The 21,377-nt window shown below is 29.6% G+C and overlaps 2 protein-coding genes across 4 annotated transcripts in view; one reads left to right on the top strand and one right to left on the bottom strand.

The window, feature by feature from the left end:
• The window catches only part of LOC127286942 (uncharacterized), a 184,018-nt gene that overhangs the window by 141,606 nt on the left and 21,035 nt on the right, over positions 1 to 21,377 (top strand). Inside the window, exon 1 of one of the 3 annotated variants that reach the window (XM_051313612.1) lies at positions 12,437 to 12,560. The exons of 1 other annotated variant lie outside the window; for it this stretch is intronic. The gene's annotated coding sequence lies outside the window, so the exon portion shown is untranslated. Of the gene's footprint in view, positions 1 to 12,436; positions 12,561 to 21,377 lie in introns of those variants that run through there. One more of the 3 variants, XM_051313613.1, reaches the window with a different exon arrangement.
• Positions 5,281 to 6,745, bottom strand: LOC127286935 (uncharacterized). The gene is made up of 2 exons (XM_051313602.1): positions 6,407 to 6,745; positions 5,281 to 6,280 (listed from the first exon to the last, which is right to left on the bottom strand). The coding sequence occupies exons 1-2, from the start codon at positions 6,708 to 6,710 to the stop codon at positions 5,562 to 5,564; spliced, it is 1,023 nt and encodes a 340-aa protein (XP_051169559.1). The 5' UTR covers positions 6,711 to 6,745; the 3' UTR covers positions 5,281 to 5,561.

Genomic DNA, 21,377 nt, shown 5'->3' on the forward strand with positions numbered 1-21,377 from the left:
AAAAATTATTAATGATTCGTCCACCTTGAATAATTAAAATAGAATTATTTAATAAAGTCATTAATCATTAAATTTAGGATTCATGTCCTTTTACTACAGAATTTGTACTATAGAATTTATGTAAAAAATATAATCATTCTATAATGAAATTATGTAGTAAGTATTCTTAATAAATTTTATGTAAAATGATTCTACAATATAATAATTCAAGTAAAATTCTTACCCCAATAATTTTTGCCTCAGAAACTTCATATCTCTAATTTACAAATCTAAATCTTGTGTAAAGAACATATATTCCGTTTCCAAATTTTTCTGTAAAAATTTCAATCACAAATGCAATTAAAGCAAGAGAATATCCAATGCCTAATACATGAAATAGCACAAAGAAAAGTTTATTCTTTTCAATCATCTCAGGCCGCAAGATTTTGTTGATGTTTACTTTAGGTGGATAAAAATCTTTAAGCAACCCAAATTCAAAAGCACTTCGAATTATTTCATTGAAGCGATTATTGTAAGGACTAATACTTAACTCTAATAAAGTTAAGTCAAGATAAGCAGATTCTTCCAGTATTTTAACATTTAGTTCAATTTTACTTGCATACTTATTAATAAGACTTTCAACATCCGAAAAAAGACATGTTATGTTTTGATGTTCAATCATGTATGTTAAACAATAATCTTCATATCCTTCCTCACTTTCTTCGTATCCTTCTCTATGAAGTTCATAAGTTATTGATCTTGTACGTGCTAGTTCTTCAAGATAGGGATCAGAACATTCACTTAATCTATACCAATCTTTCATAGTGAGCATTGGTTTTAAAGATGAATTAGCAAGTTCTTTGAAATTTGATATTTCGGGTTCTAGTGGCCAAGTGATGTCTAAAATAACTGAATAAAAATAACCTGAGTAGACGATGCATGTTATCAATAGTGAGCCAAAAACAATTCTTTCCAACAATTTTTTTGGTTCACGAGCAGTAGACATTCCAATTATAATTTGACTGATGTTTAACATTTGCCATATACTCTTCTCAAATCTCATAAAAAAAGCCGTCAATCGAATGATGACAATCATGCCAATTGTTCCCAATAGCAAATACCAAAATTCTTCTGACATAATCATGACACTGGAGTGTTTTAACCTCTTTGGAATAACAAATTTATGACTATTAAATTTTAAAATTTCTGGCTTATTGCTTATAAATCTAGCATCAGTTGTACTATATGTCATTATTGATGGGAATGAACTAATTATAGACTTTTCTTGAATCTCTGAATTTTCTAAAAAATATTTAAAATTCATTGCATATGCGAAAAGAGTCAATGAATGCCTTTCACTTTTCTCGGAACTTGTGCTTACTTTTAAGCTGCAGTTTTGATTAAAGAATATTATTTTGTATCCATTAAGATCATGTAATTTATTTGGAAACCATTGGCTTTTATTTGACACATTTTCAAAGAAAAATTTCTTAGTAAAAGGATTTATTAGACTTATTTGAGGTACATCGTTTATTTTCTTTGTATGAAGCATCACTTGATGTTGTTGATTGTGTGACAATAAAGTAACATCTAAAAACATATCTTCCCAGAATGAATTTAATGTTTCGTTAAGATTCTTAGAAAAAGAATCTATAATTAAAAATTTTACTGTTCTTGGCCAGAATTCTACCCTGTGCATAATTTCCTCATAGTTGTTAAATTTATTCTCTAGAACAAATATTGATAAATGTTCTAACTTGTCATAAAAATTTTTTAATTCTAATAAATTTTTACGAGATAGTTCGTCATAGGTTACAATCAAAGACGGAAAATTCGTATTTACAGCTTTCATAAGAGAATTTATTACTGGGTCTGTATCGTTCAATTCATTTTCAAGTATAAACACCACCTGATGCAGTTTGGTATCTTCATTTAGGTATTTTATTAATCCATCATAGTAATTACTTGTTGAAAATATTGCTGGAATTTTCGTCAAAAGAAAATAACTAAGAAAATATACACTAATTAAGTTCATTCTGCACAACCACCATATACAACTTTCTAAACTACACTTAAAGAAATAATTCGTTGGTAGAGCTAGAATTATTTCTAGTTTTCACATAATGTATTAGTAAACAGCTATTTGGATACTGACATATACATATTTATAGGCAGTTCAGCCATGCTTAAGTCAACAAAAAAATGGGTAACATAACCTAACTTTATCGCCAGTTCAAAACAAAACCCTAGCCATATTTATTTGTCAGTTTTACCCCCAAAGCATTTCTTTCAGTGTAGTCAAACAATATTGAAGAAAATTACGTCTCGAACTATATATATTTGTTTAGGACTTTTTTGATTTTGTGAAGAACGTTTATGACGTGAAGTATGCTTTAAGACACCATTTGGAGATGTTAAACTTAATATCATTGTTGATATTTTTATTACTATAGTGATGATAAAAAAAATATAAAACTTCAATTTTGTGATATATTTAAATCGACCTTCAATGTCAAATTTTATTTTCAACTAAATTGTATATTTTTATCAATACATTTCATATATTCTCACCTCCCCACAGTCGTTCCAAATGCCAAAAACGTGACCAAAAATCGAAAACGCAATTAAATCATTCTGAAAATCATTAATCGAGTGTTTTTGGAGTCGCTGATTACGAATCTGATGTCAGTTTTAAAAAATTCAAAATGTCGGATCCAATATGGCGGATGTCAAATTTAAAAAGTTATCGGATTGGCTAAAAACTTATTACTCGGGGGTTTTTGGGGTCGCAAATTAAAATTTTTTGATCATTGTAATATAAACTAAACTTAAAGAAACATATATTTGCATGTACAAATACAGAAAAAAATATGACCTTTATACTGACACTATTACTCACATATTTAAACGATTAAACGAACTTACCTAAGTGAAGTTCAATCGTAATTATACGATAGCCTCGTTCGAAGGGATTACAATGTAGTATCATCTCTAGCCACTTGCGTCGCCACAATTTAGAAACAAACAGAAAGGGCTCTCCTTCTAGCGGCCCATCGGCATCTTGATCATTCTTTTAGAGTGTGCATAGAAAAAATTGTCATGATTTTTAGGGTGGGTAAGATAGGATTGAAAGGGTGGGTGTGTAATCCCTTCGAACGAGGCTATCGTATAATTACGATTGAACTTCACTTAGGTAAGTTCGTTTAATCGTTTAATTATACTTCCCGCCTCGTTCTCGGGATTACAATGTAGATGTTTAGAGCTGACAATTTTTCTCGAATTATTTTTATTTATTTATTTTTTTTTTTAAATTACATATCAAAATTACATGAAAAGATCCTTTATGGATTAAGAACAGCCTCAAAGAAGGTTTCAGAATCTAATACTGGTCTATTGTAAAATTGCGCAAATACAGCAGATTTTTCTGACCAGCCTACAGTGTTTTTAATCACTCTTAAATCTAGTCCTTTTTTATAGGCTTTGGAGGATGAGGCGTGTCGCGTACTATGTGCTGTGAAACCTTTATCAACACCACATGTATCTAGGACCACCTTAATCCACCGGCTTAAAGTCTGACTTCCTATCACTCGATGAGGCTTTTTAAGACTAATAAATAAAGTTTTTTCTTCACCTCTCAAAGCTTCCGTTCTTTTAATATATTATATATATATATAAGTATATTAAAGTGATATGAGAGAAAGCGTTTGAACTCGATGTCCTGTCCCCAGGGTTAAAAGTATAGCCAATTTATAAGAAAGTTTGGTAAGATTTAAATCATGGAGCGGAAACCAATTTTCAATTTCGTCTAACACTAGCGATACGTCCCAGGTACTATTATATTTTGGTCTACTTGGTTGGAGTTTAAAAACTCCTTTGAAAAAGCGTTCCATCATGCTATCAGTAATTTTTTCTTTGGAGATAAGCGAAATTGCAGACCTAACTGTATTTAGAGTCCCATAAGAGGATCCATTGTTAAATTCTAGCGTTAGGAATTCTAAAATTGCTTTTGAATCTTGCTCGAAAATGTCTAAATTTTTATTTTTGCAATACGTCCACCACTTTTTTAATGCTGAATTATATTGTTTAATGGTGGATTCGGTCAACGAAGCTATCAAGACGTCTATTGTGTTTTCGGGCATTTGTTTTCTTGTATAACTTTCCCGGACAAGATACCTGCAGCCAGGGAAAGAGTTTGTGCCATCGGATGAGATCGAGTTCTGCAAGAAGACATGAGAAGATTTAAATGTGGTTTGAATATTAGAGGTTCACTTATTAATAAAGAGCGGAACATCGGAAACCACGGCTGTGAGGTCCAAAAAGGAACTACGACGATTCCTTGGGCTTTATCAACTTTGATTTTCTTTAATGTTCTTAAAATCATTGAGAACGGAGGAAAGGCGTAAAAGAATTTTTCAGACCAAGAAATGGTGAAGGCATCAATTGCTACCGCGAATTGTGAATTTTCGAATGAGCAAAAATTTCGGCATTTAGTGTTTAGGTCTGTAGCGAAAAGGTCTATATTGGGTTTGGAGAAAGTGTTAACAATCTTTTTATAAGCGAAATTCGATAACTCCCACTCTGTGTCTAGATTTTTTAATCTGGATTGGGTATCAGCATCAACATTTTCCTTGGAAAGAATGTAAGATGCGAAAATCCATATATTCCTTTTTTCGCACCAATCCCAGATTTTTTGACTAAGAGAATTAAGATGGGGAAATTGGATTCCACCCATCCTGTTTATGTACGAAACTGCTGTCGTATTATCGATACGCAGCAAAATTTCGCAATTACACTAGAGTCTCCGAAGAGAGGACAGAAAGAGTCTTGGACCTCTCTACGGAATTCGTCCTTGACGCCGAAAATTGTAAACACTCCAGGGCCGTATATCGTATCACAGAGATGTGTTTTTTTAACAGAATACATTCTGTTACGTTTGTAAAACACTACGCGAGAAAGGTACACTAAAAACAAACGCTCCTGAGTTCACGTTCCTCTTTCTGATCCCGCCCATCTCTTCCCCCCTCACTCCTTACCGCGCCGCGTCACTACTTAGTCCTCTCTTCAGAAGTCCTCTCTTGGGAGACTCCAGTGTACTCAGGTCTTCTGCAAATGATTTTAGTCCCCAAAACGCTGCTAAAAAAAAAAAATCTTCTATCAATTTACACGCTGTACGTAAATCTTCGATTTTGAAGTGGGGTACTATTATACATTTGTTAACACTTCTTCAGGAAAGCAGACGGATATTGCTTTTATTTCTAAAAGTTTATTAATTTCTAACCTCAAAGCGTCAGTTTCCGAATCATTCCAAATTCTCTCTACAGGTTGAGAGAATTGCGTAGGAATTTGAGCAAAGGGAATTTTAAACCCTTGCATGCAATTTAAAACAAATGTATCAGTGGTAATTTTTGCCCACTTTTCACAAAAATTTTTAAGATTACCGGCCGTACGTACCTCTATTGTCTCGGTATGTTCGATTTCCTGTTGAAATTCGATTGTCGAGACTGTCCTTGGTGATATCGTGACGTTGCCGGAACCGATTTGGCTCTCTTCGGATTGAAAGAATTCGTTCGAGACGTATAAACTCAGCTCATCCGCGTAGTCTCCGGTCTCTTCGAGGATGAGCTCCTGGAGTTTAAAGAACCAGATGGTTTTTGAAAGTTACCTGCAGATCCATGAGCGTTTTTCATATCGCGGTTGAGTTTTTCGAAAGTTTTGGCTTCATTAACTTTTTCATTTAATTTATCATTAAATAAATAGACTTGATTTTCTGTCGACGTATTTAAAATATCTCTGACAGTTTTCGAGTAACCTGGTGTGATGAACGCACGTCTTGCGATGGAAATAGCATGGAAAAGTTCTGTCATCATTTTTCCGGCGTCTGACAGTAGCTGCAAATGTTGTAAAGGTTGAAGTTGCTCCTCTCCAAGTAAATTTGAAATAGCTGGTCCTATGGCGGCCAGAGCAGAACCAGTCAGTCGCTGCAAATCCTGAAAATGGTCGTCTCGTTTTTTGGCTATATCATTCATTGGCACTTTAATTTCTGGGTTCAGCTGCGGAGGTTCAAGAAGACAGTCGCCCTTCCTTGGATATTTATTTAACAAATCCTCCTTTTCTTTTTCGGTTATGCCTGAAATGAGCCAATATTTCCATCTAGAGGCGACATCTGGGTGTAACTTGGTTTCTCTCGAATCTTTTGCTGCGGGATCTTCGCCAAGGATGTCGAGTTTGTTGGGTTTTACTTTACCATCGGAGATAAGATTATCATCGTCAAGCGGAGGATTCTTATCATTTTTGGCATTTTCTGCAAGAAAAAAAAACGATCTGGATTAGTCCTGTACTTATGCACAGGCTCACCAGTCGAAGATCGGACTTCTCTCACCTTAGAGTGAGCTGTGCCGTCTTTTTCTTTATTTTTACTTTTACTTACCAGAAGGATTTTCAACTGAAACAATTGAAGACTTGGAACGTGAACGAGAATGTGATCGGGAATAGGAAGAGTAATCTTTTCTACGTATAGGACTTCTTGACCTTGACTTGGATGATGAGCTGGAACGAGAGGAGCGTCCAGAACTAGAAAGCGAACCATCACGAGAATCCGAATCTGACGATGAATATCTGCGTTCACGCTTCTTTATTTTATGTTTTAAATGTTTCACTATCTTTTTCCAGTCTCTTACTTCCTTTTTAGACTTCGATTTTGACTTTTTTGAACGTTTTCTTTGATTTCCCATTTTGATACGATGTAACGACGCGAAGCACAAAGAAACGAATGATCAAGATGGCGATGGGCCGCTAGAAGGAGAGCCCTTTCTGTTTGTTTCTAAATTGTGGCGACGCAAGTGGCTAGAGATGATACTACATTGTAATCCCGAGAACGAGGCGGGAAGTATAATTGAGGTTATTTTATGATACTTACAAAATCAAAAAACGCACCTTGCATAAGACAAACTGTTTTCACGTATATCCCTTCTTCCGATCGATTTAAAGAAAAATTGTTTTCATTGATTAATTTAAGTTCAAAATCCAGTTACTGGGTTAGGCTAACCCATTATAATAGTTATAATAAGTTAACAATAATAAATTGTTTAAACAAATAACAATAATTTATATAATGCACATACCTTAAACATAGATAAAGTATAAAAATTGACTTAATTTAGCATTGGAAGTCGTATTTTGTTGAGTTGAAATCAACCGAGGAGACAGTTACTGTATTGCACTATTAATATCAATCACGTATTGGTGAAGCAAATATGCATTTGTAGAGAAAGAGGAGCAAGTCTTCTTTTTTTAAATTAAACATGAATGTGTCTAAGACTTTAGAAAATGAAAATTCATTACAATTTAAGAAAATGAGACACACTTTTGAAAATGGCGTTCTCTTACTTGTGAAACATCCCGAGGCGAAATTTAAGCCATAATTTACAAGGAGTAAAGTAGAGTTAAACAGACCCTCTTTAGCTTCCTCAACTAGTCGCAAATTTCCCTTTCTTCCACGTTTGGATTTAAAGTAGGGTCTAAAAATTGATTAAAATATTGAAAATTTTGAAATTGCTCTAATTCTATTAATTTTTTGAAAACGCTTCAAAATATGTTAATTCCAGTTTTTAAAGGGTAATTAAAGAAATATTGTGTGAAGAAAAAATTCATTTTGCTTTAATCAAAATAATTAAAAGAGTTTTTTTTTGCATTTTTTTGTACTTTTTTAATCGAACTAGACCCTCTTTAGCTTCCTCAACCAGTCGCAAATTTATCTTTCTTCCACGTTTGGATTCAAAGGAGGGCCTACGGGAGTCTACAAGATCGTTAAGAGGGCCTATTTAGGTTCTAAGGGAAGCTAAAGAGGATTCAAATTTCGCCTCGGGATACAATTGATGTAACGCACTGGACGCTTGAGAGAAAACCAGTTTTCTGAATCAGGTGTGCGCTTTAAACTCTCAAAAAGGGTTGTTTCTGAAACTAAATACTCTAAGCTAATAAGTGGGGCTGTGGAAAATCTTTGAATTAAAACTTTTTTCTATTTTTGGCCACGTTTTTGTCATTTGAAAACACTGTGCTCCCCTTCTGTATTCAATAAAATTTACGGCGAAAGAAATGCCAAAAATTTTTAAAATGTCAATTTTTGAAAAGAACGATTTTATGAATAAAGTCGATGACCCTCAAACAATATGAGAGAGGTTTTAGAAGAATGATGAAATCGTTTTATGATGACTACATATAGTCGCACTTTTTAATACTCAAGGACTTTCAAAAAACTGCTGGGAGCTTAGACAGGCTTTAGTGATAGGAACAAGGGGTCCGCTGAATTTGCAAAATCTCAACTCAACCTCTTCACGCGCTACTCTTGTCAGGAACATCGATTAGATATGATTCAATGAGCCTTCCGGCATTATGAGCTTCATATATGTAGTATAAGTGAGGATGCCCCGAGCATCAAACTCAAAGCATATCTACCACGAGCAAGAATTTCTCATATGTCAATATCAATTTCACACAAAACTTTCTCGTAAGCATAAAAATAAACTCAATATAAGAATCTAATTAGAACTTAACCAAAAAAAAAAGAAAAAAAAACTTTTTTCATATCGAAACATGTCAATAAAATGAGTTTGCTCTTTGTAAACATTAACGTTCAAAATTTCAAATATACTTTCCTATTAATTTTTCTTTTATAATTATTTATATTGTATTTAAATATTTATTGATTTGCTTCTTTCAAAGAAAGTGTAACGTAACAGTTTTTTAAAATGTTTATAATTTTTAAATAACAAGGCATACAGGAATTTTTATAAATGCATCTAAAAGTATAAGTCGTCAATAAAATTTTCTATTAATTTTAAAATTCATGTACGTAATTTTAACAGCATATGATTGTTAGGTTCACAATGTTAATTTTGTTGGGAACTTTAATCTTAAAATAATGAATGGATTGATCTGAGGTATTCTATTAGTATAGGGGAGACTGGGGCAAACCTGCCATGTTAACAGTTGTAAGGTTCTAGTAACTAAAGAAACTGATGAAAAACCTTTTATAATAGATTGTTGGAAAGGTCATCTAATTGCGCAACTTTTTCCTAGAGACACATGTACCTTAAAATGCTGCATTAATTTTAAAAAAATTTGCAAACTGGCCGGTAAAATTTCGTAAATCTCCGTAAAGTGGACTTCGTGAATTTCTGTTGCAAGGGAAACAGACATAGGTCAGTTTGCCCCACAGGCCTATTTTGACAATTAAGACCTGTTTAAAAAAAATGCTTAGTAAAATCATTAAATAATATACCGATAAATTTAACTAAGGCATGCACCTTTTAAACCTAAAAATCAATTTTAATAAATATTACACGATTTTCTTACAAATTGCTTATGAACAGATCCGTAAAAATTTCTAGCAGAAGCGAACAAACAAACTTTTGTTTATAAAATTGCATAAACACAATTAAAAAATGTCAAACTGAAGAAATAAGTTATTCTTAATATAGTCTTTTCAAATTTATAATTGACATATTTTAAAGTTTGACCATTTCTGAGGAACTAACACCTGCAAAAAAATGACAAATGAAAAAAAAGACACGCTAATTTATTCTCTAAAAGACAATACTTTTCAAAAATCAAAATTTTGAATTAAAATTTTCTTCATTTTCTTCACTTCAATTTAAATATTAATTCATACTCTAAACTTAAAGAAACATGCGCAGAATATTCTCTCGTTGGTGAAATTATGCAATAATAATAGGATTAACGCTTTCCAATTATAATTAAAGTTCCACAATTATGCTCTCAGAATTGTCAGAAGTTGAAGTTTATATGTATATACTCAACGAAAGAAAACTGAATTCTTAAGGAAGTAAATCGAGCATTAATTGAATTATAATTCTCTTCAATAAAAATTATGTTTTATGATCAAAATTATAACGATTTAAACATTTTTATATTATTTTTTTCTAATTTTGAAATTAATATTTTCATAAATTGCAAATTAACGTTAGATCTAATTCTACAGGGAATAATTATGAAAACCAATTAATAGTAAAATATAATTATAATTTACAATATTAGTTAATTTACAAGCTATTATAAATTGGATATTATTGCTAAAATTGCATTTTGTTTCTCTATATTTAATCACGTTTATAATTTTTGCTATTAAAAGATTTTATGTTTTTGAATAATTTCTACTAGGTACAGAAATTGTTTTATAAATCCGTATTTGAATAAATTTAGCAAGTGGGTTAAAATTTGATTATGCATTTATGTGAAAGCAGAGTGCACATGCATTTTAAAGGGTCATTACCTTCTTTAGGTCCGATTTACTGTTTTTGGCACAGCACCAGGTTAATTCATTTAAATTGGTTTAAACTCTTCGCGCAGATTTTTTTTTCTCTCTCTCTCTCTTTATTTTTCTTTCCAAAATATTCCATATAAAATGTAACAGTACATAAAATAAATCAACAATATTTATAGTTATTTTGAGTCAATATAAATATATTTAAGGAAATATCTATACAAACGGTTATAAAATGACAGAAACGATAATTATTATTTAATTTATATGTAACACCAAAATGGTTTCTTTTGAAGCATACTTTACTTCAAAAACGTTCTTTACAAAATCCAAAGTCTCCTAATATAAACAAAATAGCAACTTTTTATGTCATAATTATTTAAAATTTATTAATTATTATTAATTTTACCTACTCTTAACTTATAATTATTCCCAACACTAATTTCCTCAATTTAACTCAGTTAAATAAACTAAGTTGGGGAGAGGTATTAAATGAATGATTTATAAATAAAAGATTATTTATTTAAACAATGGTATAATCAATGGTATATTCTTTAATAATTAATAAGTTGTTTAGAAAAGACAGTCAAACAATCCTTATTTTTAAAGATTCATCCCTCATAACAAAAGGATATCCCTAGGATATCCATATCAATGGTCGATATCCTAGAATGGTCCCCAGGATATCTTGGGATATCCAAATCGCCGGTCTGTGGGACATCAACAGGACATCCATATGATATCCACAGGATATCCCTAAGACATCCACAAAATATCTATTGGATATTATATCGCAGGATATCCATGGGATATCCTCATGATGTCCGTGGGATATTCTTAGGATATTCACGGGATATTTAATATCTCAACCTATATTTTTAAAGGGTAAAATTGTTAAGCTAAAATAATGAATAATAATATAATAAAAACAAAAATCTTATGAGCTTCTAATTTATTTTAAATGAAGATTTGAAATTCATTTTTCAATTCAAAGTTTTTAAATAAACTCATGCACTTAATGTATAATTAATATTAATAGTTATTCGTTATTTGCAGGGAAGAATTTATATTGTTTAAAGTCAATTTATTTTCTAACAATATTAAGCATATGAATAAAGGAATCAATCACGAATGAGAAAAAAATTAGTTAATAATTTTTCAAATTAAACAACTTTCTCGAAAAACAAGTTGCATTTCATTTTATTTATATACAATTTAATTCACAGAATATTCTCACTCGTAGTCTCATAATGACTGTACAAACAGTATCCTGAGAATATCTTCTTGACATCCAGAAGATATACTGAGAATATCCTGAAAATATCTGTGGGATATCCTGATGATATCTGTGGGATATCCTGACGATATCTGTGGGATATCTGGAGGACATTTATGAAAGTCTATGGAGATATCCAGAAGATATCCTGTGGATATCCTCAGATATCCAAAGGATATCCAAACCGCCGTTTTTTTGGATATCCTTAAGAGATCCTTTTGATATCCATAGGATATCCCTAGGATATCTGCGGGATATTATCAATATATCCCAAGATATCTTGTGTTATTAGGGATATTATTTACCTTTAAATAAGCTGTGTGTTGATTCTTCAATTAGTTTATTATAGAGAGTTGAACTTGGTGGTTTTTGAAAAATAGTATTTTGATGTTTTTATTTAAGTTAATAATAAAAGAAACACATTGTTTAGTAAAATGTACAGTAAATTATTTTCTATTAAATTTAATAATTTCTAAGAGAAATAAAAATGTAATAAAATTACAAAAATAAAACAAATAAAATTTATAAACAACAGTAATAAACATGTGAAATTTAACATTTTTAATTATATAAAAATTTTCTACGGCAAAGTTTAATTAAACCCCAAGGAATTTTAGTTTCCTAACATAATGTTCTGAAATGTGAAGTTTCTCTTGGCATTTTTTTTTCTTTTTGCTCCTCTGCATAAGAAAATTAAGCCTTTAATAATAAAAAAAAATTCCGAGAAGCCTTTACATATTTCTTCAAGGTGAATAATAATGATGCTGTAATATAAAGGCCAACGTCAATGAACGTATAATACGATAATATCACTAAGTATATAAACTTGGCATAAATTTAAATCCGCTTCATGTTAACGCGTGGGTAGAGATAAGGGAGGTTAAAGCTCGAAAGCTTTCGTGCGCACCACAAGTGGCGCTTTCTGTTTCAATATGGTTGCCACTTTGTAGCATCTCGTTCGCATATTGTGGTTGCTGAAAGTTAATATCTCTTTAAGGAGCAAATTTATTATCATTAAATTACGTAAGTACATTATTTTTCTTTAATATTAATGATTTATTGAAAAAAGAATATTGAAAATCAACGTGAAAAGTGAAAAGTAAAGCACAAAAGTTGGCAGAAATGATGATAAACCCGGTGTGACTTTGTATTCAGCTCGGATCAATAAAACGATGGGGGTGGCAATGTTTTGACAGTTTTCTATCTTCGAAAAACAAATTTCTCATGATTTTTTAAATCCTTTTTTTCATTTTTTAAAATTTTTTAATTATCTGCAAAAATTGTTTATCGTAAAACGCGTTATTTTTTTTTTAATTCTTCTGCAAATATTTTTCTCTGGAAAGAATTATTTTTAGAATTTTTTTTTTTTTTTGCAAGTGTAAATAACAATGGGGTTTCAATTTTTTGGATTGGAGAGGGGTAATAATAGAAAGCAATGGGAAATTGTTCGTCATTCATTGTGAAAGGATGAATGAAAGGGAGAAAATCGAGTTTCTGCCAGTGACGTATTTAAAGAAGTATAGATGAGAAAATTTGCGAATAATATAATTTTCGTGGATGTGTTTAAACTTTTAAGATAGTAATAAAAAAAAGTGGGCGTAGGAATAATTTGTGGGAAAATGAATTTTCCGGTAAAAGTGATGATACTAAAAGTGTTATCTTTAAAAAAAAATCCCTCTAGACAGTTTAGTGTTATTTGATTTGTTTCGTCACTGGTATTTGAGCACACCCTAAAATACTCTTCTTTCATGTTGCAGGAACCCTTCTTCAGTTTATAATCTATAACCTTACTACATTATTTCTCATTTTTTTGAGATTCGGGAATTTTGCACTCTTTGAAAAATCTTTTCTTTAATCGTCACTAACTCATTATTTACATTTTATTAACTTTATTATTTTATTTGTTTATGAAATCAAGTCTTAAATTTATATTAAAAAATATTTGCTATTTATTTGTAAAACAATATACTTATCCCTATAAATGAATTGTTTATAAATTTATTATTATAATTTATTTTTCTTCATTTATATTTGAAGTATTTATTATTATTTACACACACTCATCCATACCACAAATGATTTATAATTTCTTCACTTTGAAATCTAAAATTATTCAATTATTTTATTCTCTGATTTTCTTATTGTATGAAAATATTTTTTTATTTTGAACAAAATGTTAAACAAGGGAATTTTATGAAAAACTTTTGATACAGTAAAAAAATAAACGAAGGTTAAAATAGAGTTTGAGCTTTTTTTGATATACACTATATACTAGGTGTTGAGTTCTTTTAAAGTATCTCAACCCTTTGTGTTTGCTGATTGGATTTCGTGTCTTACATCTTTGACCCAAATAAACGTTGGCTTGATGTCACAGTGCTGATCTTAACGTTCGAAAAGCTTTCCCAAGTCAGTGACAATGTACACATCGAGAAACGAAACCCAAAAAAAAAAAAAAAATATATGAGAACCGTTTCACTCACGCCTGCTCTTTTTCTCTTCAAACGAGATATCGAGTTGCCTCAGCAAACAACCTTACATTGCTATCCTAAAGGTAGTCCTCTCTTATTTCGCGTTTTTTTCATCAGCTGCAGAAAAAAAACATCCACTTTTTCCGAGAAATGTCATCGTTAAAAAACACTCTTTTTTTTGCTCATTCTTTAACAGGTCCCGTTTTTTCTTCATTTTCGCCTATTATTATAATTGTTATTTTATAGTTTTTTTTTTGTCGCAGGAAAGGTCAACAGTTTTTCTTTTCTCTTATGTATGATAAAAAGTGTTTTTCAAAGTCAAGTTACTTTCATTGTGTTAAAAAAAGGGTTTCTTTTTTTTCGTAAAGTCAACATTATTTTTCGTTTAAAAAGAATTTTTTTTCTGCATTCTGTGAATTTTGCAAGATAAAATGTTAAAAGTTATCAAATAAAAGATGGTAATTTCTTTTTTTTAACCTTTTACAATATACGAAAGCAATAAAGTATTATTATCTACTGTCATTTTCTTCATTGCAAAAGTTCACATTTTTTAGTTATATATCCTCTTTGAAATTCTTTCTCATTCTTCTTTCCTCATTCGTCAAGAGGATGATTAATCGTTTGTTCTTGGAAACAATGTCGCTCATCATGGTAAACGAATTCTTTTGCAAAAGTTAAAGTAAAGTATTTACCCCTTTTTAGAAAAAAAAGAAGAAACACTCAACTTTAAATTGCAAGAGCTCTGATATCGTTCTTTTTTATTATTATTAAATTTTACTTCATTTATCTTCAAGTCAACAAATATTCTCTTGATTTTGCTTTCGAAATTTGATTCTTTGTATAATGAATTTTTAAGTTTTTTTCTTTAAATATTTTTTGTTTTTTGATTAATTAAAAAATAAATAGAAAATCAAAGTAATTTCATATAAATGATTGGTAATTTTGTGGGTGATTATATGTGTCAGAGTAAATGAACTTTTAACCCTATTAACATGATGAACAATTTGATTTTGTACATTGAAATTTGATTTTCAGTCACGTAACTTAGAATTTAATGTTTATTATTTAAATTAAATCTATAGGTAATTAAAATAAAGTTTAAAAAATATGATTCAAAAATATTTAAAAATCTCTTAAAAAGTGTGTATTTAAAAAAATTTATTTTAAATATTCTATTGATTTAATAAGTAATAAACACGTTTTTGAAATATTGTTTATAATAACAGTTTATGATATAAACGTGAAATTCATGTATTTTCATCAGTGGAAAGTAAATTGGTCCATCCATTTAAACCAAACCACTCTCGACTACTAAACCCAATTTTTTCCCCCTCTTATAACTTAATAATCTCTTCCGTACAATCTATTTTATGCTTGTTTTCAAGTTTTGCACGAATGCACTCCTCTCTATGAAAAACACTTCATCCAGTGAGTAAACTTCCATCGGTGGCGCGTAAACGCTAATACATATCGATCGCTCATTCGAATCAGTAAGTGTGAAGGGATGCCAATCATTTCCCGAGTCTGCTTGCGAGTTTTCCTCTCTCATCCTCAATATATTCAAGCAGAACACTCCATAACCTGCATTGAAATCTTTCCGTCACCTTTCAAATATTGCTTACAAAATCTCGAAAATTAAAATACTTTCATTGTCGTATTTCCTTTTTCTTTTTAATTTTTTCCCATTATATTTATTTATTTTTTCATTCTATTTTTGAATAATTTCTATACATCAAGAAATTATATTGTTATTTATTATAATTAATTCAGTTGAAATTTTCTATATTTACAAATAATTAAATATTCTTGTTAAAAAAAAACATGTAAATCTTGTATTATAAATCTTCTTATCCATAACAAGCGAATTCTTTGATATTTCTTTTTTCAGGATTTTTCCCCCTTTCGTTTCCTGATCGACCCAATTCCTCTGACAGATTCTATATAATCCTGCGATCGTTTAATTTAAATAATTTATTTTCAATAATGATTAATTGAGTTACTAGAAATTATATTATCTCGAATCGGAAAAAATTTTTAACGGAATTTTAGATGAATTTCAATTTTACGAAATAGAATGAAAATAATTATTATATACAGTTCGAAAGAAATACATTTTTATTCAACAGTTTATTCTCTTTTTAAAAAAAAATCCACATGATTTATATTTGAGCGATAATAATTTTTCTAATTAAAAATTTTTTGCAAAAAAAGTTTTATTAAGAACTTACAAAAATCGTTGTCGACTATACAATACAAATATATATGCTAAATTAATTATTTCTTGAAAATAATATACACAGGGATTTATAAGCTGTTTTGAAATAGTCTCTATTTCACTTGAAGATGATCCATAAAGTGTAATCTTTGGAATGAATAGAGTTTATTTAGCGGAAATTGCCATAATCCTCTACAGAATTCTAAGATTAGACTTTATGGAATATTTAGGAATATACATATATTTATACTCAGTATATTTGACAGGATTTTAAAAGGACTTGGAAGTTTTCCGCTTGAAGCTCGAGATATTTATCAATTTTCAAAACTATTTTTATACTTTAAAAAATTCACAAAAACTATATAATAAATATTTTACATAGGTGAATTTTGCAGTTTAAATTTTTAAAAGTCTTTCAAATTTTCTATATATTTATGAATTTCCGATCCAAGAAGTTCAATTTCATAAATAGAAATATAAAATTTTCAATATATGTACTGGGTGAAAATTTCCCAACTGGGCCACCTAAAACTGACTTTTCAAATTTAAAATATTTTTTTTCATAATCTATTGCAGGAAGCCGAATTAAAAACATTCCTGAAATGCGTTTTTAAAAAAATTAATTTTTTAATTATTTATTAACAAATAAATATTTTGTTACCTATCCACTAAATTTGAAATTACTCTGTTGCTTGTTAATGAAATTTAATAAAATTTTGGTGAGTATATAGAAAAATGATGTCTCTTTGAAATGCAATAGAAATTTCACTTAACCTTTACTGTTAATACAAAAAAAGGGTCTATTTAATAAACAAATGAATATTTAAACTATTTCTCATATGTTTAGAAAAAAATTGCAAAAACGACATAAATCTACACTTTCTCAACTTTAATTTAGAAAAAAAAAATCTTAGTACCATTAAAAAATGAGTGAATTACGCGAATTAGAAGAGCGACGTGCAAGCGCTGGAACAGCCTAATTTTTATTTAACCAAATTCTTATTTAATTAAATTTTCGCTAAACCAAATTTTTATTTAGCCAAATTAGTATTAGTATAAATTATATTAGTATAAATTTGTATAATTCGATAACAGAGAATAGGCTGCGACGCGTAGTAGCGCGCCACGCGCGGCAGTGGTGACTGTTCCAGCGCTTGCACGTCGTTCTTCTAATTCGCGTAATTCACTCATTTTTTAAAGATACTAAGATTTTTTTTTTCTAAATTAAAGTTGAGAAAGTGTAGATTTATGTCGTTTTTGCAATTTTTTCCTAAACATATAAGAAATATGTTTAAATATCCATTTGTTTATTAAATAAACCCTTTTTTTTGTATTAACAGTAAAGGTTAATTGAAATTTCTATTGCATTTCAAAGAGACATCATTTTTCTATATACTCACCAAAATTTATTAAATTTCATTAACAAGCAACAGAGTAATTTCAAATTTAGTGGATAGGTAAGAAAAAAATTCATTTGTTAATAAATACTTAAAAAATTAATTTTTTTTTTAAATTATGAATATAAATATTTTAAATTTGAAAAGTCAGTTTTAGGTGGCCCAGTTGGGAAATTTTCAACCTACTGTCTTTCAAAAAAAATTCTCTACATGATTCAAAGATTATAATATCAAATATTAAAAGTTTGTTTAGATGAAATTTTGAACAAAATAAATATTTCTGTATAATAAAAATTCTATCATTTTTAAATTCAATGGAGTTTAAATTTTAACAATGAATAGAATTTTTATTATTATTATTATATTTTTGCAGTATTATCATTGATACCGTAAAATATTATATTTTTAATTACTCAGGGATTTACGCGGGGTAGCTGATTACACTGACAAAAAATTGATTTGGATCAAATAAAAAATATTTGATCCAAATATATCATTTACTTGTCTATTATTCAATAAATATGTATTTGAACCAAATACACATTTACTAAACCAAAGTATTTTATTTTATCGTATCAAATAAATAGCACAGGCCTGCATGGTTTTTTTATTTTTGATATTGAAGTCGTTTCCTATGTAATTTTGTGCGCTGAACACGATCCCGTGTCCCAAAATGGCCCAGCACGTCAGGATTTTGAGAAAAGTGGGGGTAAAGAGCCCAAAAACCGTGTTTTTGGGTGTTTTCAAGAATTTTTTTCTCCTTAACCTGACGTGCTAGAAACTTCTACTAGGTCTTAAATTAAAGCTTAAAGCGTACACTTTAAGAACCATATGCGCATGTCAAAAAAAAACTTAAGGGATTTTTAGAAACCAAAAAAATTTTTTTCACCCTAAAAACGTGTTTTTTTTATTTTTTTACCCCCACTTTTCTCAAAATCCTGTCGTTTTAGGCCATTTAAGACCTAGTAGAAGTTTCTAGCACGTCAGATTAAGGAGAAAAAAATTCTTGAAAACACCCAAAAACACGGTTTTTGGGCTCTTTACCCCCACTTTTCTCAAAATCCTGACGTGCTGGGCCATTTTGAAACACGGCATCGTGTTCAGCGCACACAATTACATAGGAAACGACTTCAATATCAAAAATAAAAAAAAAAGTCGAATTTTGCAGGCCTGTGTAGTTATTTGAATCAAATACAAAATATTTAAATCAAATAAATGGAATATTTAAAGCTAATAAATAATTATTTGAATCAATTATGAAAATTATTTCATTCAATACTGCATGATTTTTGAGTCAAATAAATATTTATTTGCATTAATAAAATATTTTTCATGAAACAGCTAAAAATTTTCTTTTGTCTATGTAGAATATTTCTTAATTTAAGAATTGATTCTTATTTTAAGAATATTATAATTTCTAAATTTAAGAAAAAATCTATCACTGATCAATTTGTCGGTTCCAGCAAGAATTACTCGAAACTATTTGCTTTTCTCATTCACATTTCATAGAACTAATTATGGAAATAATGCCTTAGTAACTAGACTCAGTAAAGAAGTACTTATTAATCAAAGTCATAATATGCCAAAAAATAGTTTTCCTCTTATATTTCGAAAACGGAAAAAGATAGAAAATTTCTTATTAAGAAAAAAAGATGCGCAATCGAATTCTGTATAAAAATATGCTCGAAAAATATTAAAATTCGAAAAATGAATTTTAAGTGTCCAGGGGACTTCGTTTTCCGGCAGAAAAAATTTACGTGCCCTTCTAGAATCCAGCGGCTCAATTTTAAGTTTGAAGATATTTACTTGAGTGTGGCATTATCTTTGTAAATTTCAATATTAATTCCGAATTCATTAATATTTATATTGGAGAAGAATTAAATATTTACCATCTTGCGTCGGATTAACGTATTAAAATCGTTAATCAAAAAGAAGTATTATTATTAGTATTCAAGAAAACAATTTTTATCAACAACATTTATTATCGAATTTGAATTTCGCACTTAATCAGTTTGGACCAATCAGCGTCAAGATATAGATGGAAACCTTTTTACCGACCGTCGAACTTTCTGTTTTGTCCCGATCTTTTTATTTTTTTTAGATTTTCATTTTTTTGGTTGGTAACAAAAATCTCCTAGGAGAAAACAAACAACGTTTTTAGGGTTCCGTACTCGGTTCGGAACCCTATTAATATCGGTTTTTTTGAAATCGTGTACCCCCCCCCTAGCGGCCACATAAATTTATCTGGAGGGCTGAAAATTAGTACACATATGTATTTTCGCGTGTAGATTACAGGAAAATTATAGCGAACTTGATTGGAATTGGTTAACATAGCGTTGTCAAGGAAAAACCATGAATTTTTACGAAAAATGCCTAAAAATGACTATGTACCCCCCCCCTAGCGGCCACATCTTTTGACATAAAGAGCTCAAATTTGACACACTTACGTATTTTTACGTGAAAATTACAGGAAAATTATAGCGAACTTCATTCGGATCAATTTACATAGCGTTGTCAAGGAAAAATAAAAAATTTCGAAAAAAATCATTTATTCTCCCTAGCGCACACAATATTCAACCCAGACAGATCATATTTAGTATACAAATGTATTTTTACGGGAAAAATACAGGGGAAAAAGAGCGGTCACGATTAGAGTTAATGATTAACTTTTTATCAAGTTTTTCAAGAAAAAATGACAATTTTAGGGAAAAAATGTATTTTTCCACCAAAAACGAACAAAATTTTATTTAAAGGAAATTAAATTTATATATTTTAACGTATTTTTACGTGTAGATTACAAAAAAAATATAGCGAGCATGATTGGAGTTGATTATCATAGCGTTGTCAAGGAAAAACCATGAATTTTTACGAAAAATACCTAAAAATGAGTATGTACCCCCCCCCCTAGCGGCCACATCTTTTGACATAAAGAGCTCAAATTTGACACACTTACGTATTTTTACGTGAAAATTACAGGAAAATTATAGCGAACTTGATTCGGATTAATTTACATAGCGTTGTCAAGGAAAAATCAAAAATTTCGAAAAAAATGATTTATTCTCCCTAGCGCACACAATATTCAATCCAGACTGTTCATACTTGCTGTAAAACTCAATTTTTGCGTGAAAAATACAGGGAAAAAATGTAAGCGCGATTGGAGTTGATGATCAATTTTTATCAAATTTTTGAAGAAAAATGATAAATTTCAGAAAAAAATGTATTTTTCCGCAAAAAACGAAAAAAGTTTTTCTACAGTGATTCAAATTTATATATTTTTACGTATTTTTACGTGTAGATTACAAAAAAAATATTGCGAGGATGATTGGAGTTGATTTTTCTGGAATTAATAAACAAATTTTATTTTTTAGATAACTTTCGATTTTTCCTTGACAAGCAGCTACTAGCCTTATATCAATATCTTAAGTTTTATCTCTTTTTGACTTAGAAAGATAAAATTTAATATTCAATATATTTTTAAAATGTAAATACAATAAAAATATTGCGAGTTGAAATAAAATTATGTTTCTTATATTTTTTTAGTAAAATATTTTTTAAAAAATAAAATCGGACAAGTGCGAGTTACACTCGCACTGAAATCGAGGGTTCCGTACTCGAAGCGAACTTATTTGGTATAAAAACAAATGTTTAAAAAATATGTGTTGTATGACAACTAATATAAGTGATACGAAGAGGAACAATTTTCTTGAATTTTACAAAATTGTTCCTTTTTGTATCACTTATATTAGTTGTCATACAACAC

This window comes from Leptopilina boulardi, unplaced genomic scaffold, assembly GCF_019393585.1.
Source record: "Leptopilina boulardi isolate dan_hultmark-lab unplaced genomic scaffold, ZJU_Lbou_2.1 LbouV2_366, whole genome shotgun sequence".
NCBI classification, from domain to species: Eukaryota; Metazoa; Arthropoda; class Insecta; order Hymenoptera; family Figitidae; genus Leptopilina; species Leptopilina boulardi.